At 38.4% G+C, this 6,000-nt stretch overlaps 1 protein-coding gene across 2 annotated transcripts in view; it reads left to right on the top strand.

Annotated features, from left to right (window-relative positions):
- Positions 1 to 5,500, top strand: part of IL1RAPL2 (interleukin 1 receptor accessory protein like 2) — a 393,067-nt gene extending 387,567 nt beyond the window's left edge. For both annotated transcript variants that reach the window (XM_074882430.1, XM_074882431.1), the window contains one exon: positions 3,887 to 5,500. In XM_074882430.1, coding sequence (XP_074738531.1) covers positions 3,887 to 4,584 — 698 coding nt within the window. In that variant the 3' untranslated portion in view covers positions 4,585 to 5,500. The remainder of the gene's footprint in view (positions 1 to 3,886) is intronic.
- The last annotated feature ends 500 nt before the right edge of the window (positions 5,501 to 6,000 follow it).

Genomic DNA, 6,000 nt, shown 5'->3' on the forward strand with positions numbered 1-6,000 from the left:
TGAATCCGGTTAGTCAGTCATTTCACTGTGTAAGCAACTCTGTGTCCATGCTCTTCATTCATTTCCTTGCTCTTAGTCTGCTTGTGTATTAGACTGTCTGGGTTTCCTTCCAGCCTGTGGTTAGCATAGCTCATTCAAGATTCAGTAGGCAGTTATGCATGATTTAATTGCAGATGGGATGCATGTCCTGGACTTCTTCAGTGCTTCAAACTACAGTTCAGCATCGTTACGTGTTGACAATGCTTGGTGAGCACGTATTTGCTGTCAGGTGATGGGTCTTCATTGCTAAAGGGCAACCATGCAAAAACTGTGTGTTTATGGGTCTAAAAGTTCTCGCTGTCCATACCTCCTTGGGCATTGCATTGGACATGATGCAAGTAAGTTACTGATAGAGCTACTCATAATTCTAATTTTTTTGACCTATGGGAAATGCAAACGTTTTGAAAACAGTTTTTGTGCCATATTGCAAAATGGTGTTTCAAGGGGGGAAAAAAGGGTCAAAATAGAAAATGTTCTTTTTCAATAAAATCAAGTGGGTTAATTCTAACGTTGACATTTTATTTTTACATTCTAGTTTATGATAAAATACAATCTTTGGGAAATAAAAATTAATAATTCCATACCAATTTTGTCCAGACAATTTTTTTTCTCCCCTCACAATGAAATGTCATTGAAGTTGACACCTCCTGCAGCGAAAGTGAAGTTTCAGCAAAATGATACTTATCTGATGGAAATATGTTGGTCTGGAATCTTACAGTTGATCCTAGTTGGTGATGTCATTCCTGAAATCCCTGCTCAGTTTTTTTCTTGAAACAGAGCCATTGCCTGACAATACTTCTTAGCTCACTGGAAAGGTGGAACAACCCTTTCTCCATCCTACATTGCAATATAGATTGCTTGGATTTAATACCTTCCAATGGACTGAACACTTAAGACAGACAACGGAACCTGCACTATTTTAAGCAGTCTCACATTCTGAAGTGAAAGGAGAGGCGGTGATTTAGCAACTCATAGGTTGCATAAGTCTATCTGGTACCACTGGAAAAAATAAAGCTTGAGTTTCCACAGACAGGAATCTGTCCCCCCATCCTTTTCCCCACAGAAATGTTTCAGTTGTACACGCTGGACATACTGTAGAGTGCACCCAATGGAACCACATGCTCCAGGGAAGTTGTCACCTACCTTTAGTAGTAGTCCCAAACTGAAGTTATTGGGAGTACTAAGTACTTCTGGACCAGATGGCTGGAAAATGTGTTTGCCATTTCATTTGGGTTTCCAGTTTCCTGTAATACAGTGCATTTTATCCTCAGTGCACCAACAGACCCCCTGTACAGTGGCCATGTCTATCAGTGAACCAGCTGCAAACTTGGAATTTGAAGGAGCACGTAGCTGTCATTTGTGAAGGTGTCTGTTTAGTCATCTGTAGAAGGAGCTCTAACTTGTTGCAATATCCAGTAAGGTGGGCATGCCAAAGTGTGGGAGAGGCACAGAGGGGAGAAGTATCTATCTGAGAAAATAGGGAATTTTTCCTGTCTTCTTCCCACCTCGTTCCCTGTTTGACTAAAGCAAAGTCTGGTGAGTTTTTGATTGAGATGGTATAATGGATTATTGCTGGGTTATTGCTATTGAAATTATTGCCTCTGAAGAGATGAAAGTGGAGTGATTTTTCATTTGTTTTGTTGGTTTTGGGTTGGTTTTTTTTTAATTGGATGCACATAGGTTATGCACGGCTGTGCTCAGCACTAGCCTGGATATGTGGTACTGACCAGTATTGTGTCCAGCAGAGAATTGTCTTGTACATAGCAGTGCTCTGAGTTGTTTGAAGGAGGAGTGAATATTTCTCAGGAAAGATGCATGATAGTTTGTTGTTTTACTGTATCTTGCAGATTCAACCTCTAATGATGAAGCTTCCCACCTAAATTCTTTCTTTTTGGGAGCAGAAAGAAAGGAAGAAAATGAAGAGTCTGAGCTGTTGATACATTGGGATAATCTCTTTCCATTGTATTGAACATTTCTACCTTTCCTTAAGTTTTGTTTCACCAGTTCTGCTTATCATTTTCTCATTGTTGCTGATTCTCTCCCCTCTTCGTTGCCTCTCCCATGGATTTTAATGTTGAATTTTTTTCATTAATGAGTAACTATTTTACACAGAGCAATGTGGGGGTTTTCCTCATAAAATACTTTAAGGAAAAAAAAAAACCTGTAAATGCTGCATGATTAAAGAGTCATAAAACATTAACTAAAAGTCAGGATTGTTGCATAGACATTTGTAATGTATGTGTATGTCTTAAATTTTTGTGTGTCTGTGGGATGTTTGCAATTGCCTCTTTTTTCCATTTGTGAAAGAAATTATTCTTGCTGCTAAGTGGTGAAATAAAACACTGGTAAAGGCAGATTTGATGCTAACTATGCCTTCAGTCTCATGAAAATAAGCTATTTTAGAATGTTCCTGTTGGCCTATTTTGTAGCTATTTACTGGAAGTGGTGTGAATAAGCATGCTGTGGTACGGTGCCTGGGACTATAAAAATGAGTCTTGCAGTAACAGATGTTGATTAATGATGTTATTTGTAATTGTTGTTCCTACTAGAGGGCAGTGTGTGTAAGAGAGGCCCTGCCCTGTGCTGAGTAAAGATCTGTTCTGTGCAGCTCTTGTGTCCAAGTCTTCATTTATAATACATGCTTCTCCTCTGTTGTCAGGCGGCACATTCTGAGTAGCATGGTCAAGAGGTTCATGTAGTTTAAAAAAAATAAATTGTATCCTGTCTCTAAGCTTGCAACCGTAATGCTATGCAATCAATGAACACTTTTCTGACCTTAGTGGTTTTTTTCCAAGTGATTTCATTTTTCTGGTCTTGACCCAAAACCCATTGAAATTCGTTGGGAGTCTGTTCATTTGAATGGGTTTTGGATCAGGTCTGTAAGTAGATCTCTTTCCCATCCTGTTCCATGTCAGACCAGTGTAATTGGCTTCTCTTCCCTACCATCCCTGCGACAAGTGAAACTCAGGGATCCAAGTCCAACTTCAAGAATATTTTGTAGTTCAATAAGCTGACGTCATGGAGCTAATGATGGGGCTGGCATTTCTGCTTACACCGATCGTTTGCAACTACTTGGCATGCATGAATAAAAGAATACTATCTTCTTTGTCACTGATGTCTCAACAAATAAACGCCTCCAATATGTTTAAATTTTCCACTTGTTCCTGTCACTTCTGAAGTTTCTGTTAATACCTTGGGGTACATAGAAGCACAGGTTTATGATATTAAAGCAGACCATTGGGCCACAAAGAATGTTACTGTGCTTTTGTGGTCAGTACCTAAAGAAGAAAGAGCTACCATGATGCTTCTATGCAATAGCACGAGTTCTGCATGTGGTGAGGGTTGATTTGGTTTTGAGCTCTTGCAAGTTACAGTTCATACACCCTGCAGCACCCTCATGTCCTTGCATCTGAAACACAAGAACTGCTTCACAGAGTGTGCTTCCCTCAATGCAATGTTTATCATAATCAGCGTTAATGTTAAAATTTACACAAGCTTTACACTGATTTTGACCTATATTTTTTCAGTAAGTGGACTGTGTATTTTTAGTCACTAATGCATCTACACAGTGAGGAAATTATGTACATGTCTTTCTGTTGAGATGAATGGAGAAAAACAGTAAAGGATGGAGGGTATTATTAAGGAGTTTTCTACATGTACTCCATAAATAGAAATATGTTGTGGTACACAATTCTGTTTTTGTTGAAGTATACTGTGAAATGCCCCTTCTCTTAAATGGTGTGGATCAGTAAGCTGTAGGATTTTGTTATACTTGATTGCAAGCCTGATGTTTTGATACAATAGACTTCTTCATTCTTTACTCTTTCTCTCTTTCTATAATTTGTAGCCTACATTGAAGATCTCACAAGATGTGTTGAACAAAGCAGAAGACTCATTATCGTGTTAACTCCAGACTATGTTCTCAGGAGAGGATGGAGTATTTTTGAGATGGAAAACAGACTCCATAACATGCTAGTCAGTGGAGAAATCAAAGTTATTTTGATTGAGTGTACTGAATTAAAAGGGAAAGTGAATTATCACGAAGTGGAATCTTTAAAGCACACCATCAAACTTCTCTCAGTGGTCAAGTGGAAAGGACCAAAGAGCAGCAAACTGAATTCTAAGTTTTGGAAGCGCCTAGTCTTTGAAATGCCAGGGAAGAAAAAGGAGGTGGTGTCTCGCCATCAGGTCCTGGATTCTGCAGAGCAGGGCCTTTTTGGAGACCTCCAGACTGTACCTTCTCTTGCCGTCACAGGCACTTCTGCCACGTTGGTAGAATCGCGGGCTGATTTAACTGATTACCATCAAGCAGACTCTGTGCAAATGAGACATTATTGCAGAGGATATGAATACGATGTGGCAGCAGCGACATTGCCAATAGCTTCCATAAGCAACCATCACACATACTGTAACATACCTTTGACACTACTGAATGGACAGCTACCTCTTAACAATACCGTGAAGGATCCCCAGGAGTTTCACAGGAACAACCCGTTGCTGCCTTTATCAGCAAAGGAGCTTAGCTTCACCAGTGATATTTGGTAGTGAAGATCAAGACTCTTGAGATGCTTCATGACCACCATGAAGACACGTTTTTAAAGAACTTTACCCTGACCCCATGGGGTGAGAAAACATATTTGAAGCAGCGGCACACTTGTTTGCTTTTCTACTTGAACTTTTTTGTTTACATTTACAAATTATTGACAAAGGGGGCATTCTTTTGTAACTCAGTAATGTCCTTCCTGTCTTTTAATGTACAGTTTTATTGTTTCTTTAAAAAGGAGGGGGGATGGAAAAAACAACCCGTTATTTTACAGTAGGTTTACAATCTGGGATGGATAAAAGGTCACTGTATATGATCTCCAACATCCATACATATTTAAGTAATAGTATTTGAAATACACGGAAGTCGTTGGGTTTTTCTTATAGACTTCAGTAGAGTTTGAAATTCTAATTGTGCTATGGAAATGATTTATCTCCCGCACAGACCACAAGGGGTGAATCATTCTCAAAAGGAAGGAGGAGGAAACCTTCCCAGTAACATTGTCTCGCAAGTACATTTTAGAAGATGACCAGCTGAAACAATGCAGATGAAGCTTTATCAATAAAGAGCATAGTAACAGTTACTGCAGAATAAATCACCTGCTCACATCGGCATCTCTTCATTTTATTATTGAGGCATGTATTCCTAGTCAGTGGTTAGCAATGTGGTTGTATTAAACAACTTGTTAGAATATCGGAAGATGTTTAGGAGGATTTTAAACAATTTTTCTGTTGATTATAGATTATTTCACAGTTTTTTGCGGATTTTTAATGACTTTTTTAAACAGTTTAAGCATAAATTTATCTGTCAGTCAGTTCATTAATTTGAAATTTCTTAAGATCTCGAGCTCTTTTAAGATTTGTAGTAAAGGCAATGTCATTTTACATAGGATTTTTTTTTCCAAAACCAATAGTTACAATTTGAAATTAACCTTTTTGTGAGAACATCAGCAATAGAAAATAATTACTACAGCAATATTCAGAGATTAAGTGCTAAATTATTCAGGTTTACTAGTAGTCTGACTTCAATTGCAGTGATAATTACCTGAGACAGTTCTCTCTGTTTATCTACCTGTCAATTTATGTACCTTTTAAATATGGCTGAAGCAGGAATATTTCTTCTCTCTGTGCAACTAGTGAAAAGTGATATTTTTAAGCAGCTGGTAAGGTCTTGTGTTTCTCACTTATGTGAGTGATCCCATCATTCAAATAGGATACTGTCATTTATCTTTCATGGAAGGCATTCTTGCTGCTTGTGGATGAGAAGTGTTATGCAGGTACTCAGCATCAGGCATTAGTACTCAGCAAGCCAAGTTTTCTCTGGACCAGTATGTTTCATGGAGATTTCAATACTCAATTGATTAAGGGTTGCAGAGTCAGACCATGGAGACAAAAGTATTCAAGGAAAAAGCTCTAAAT

Source organism: Strix uralensis, chromosome 13 (genome assembly GCF_047716275.1).
Source record: "Strix uralensis isolate ZFMK-TIS-50842 chromosome 13, bStrUra1, whole genome shotgun sequence".
In the NCBI taxonomy this organism is placed as follows: domain Eukaryota; kingdom Metazoa; phylum Chordata; class Aves; order Strigiformes; family Strigidae; genus Strix; species Strix uralensis.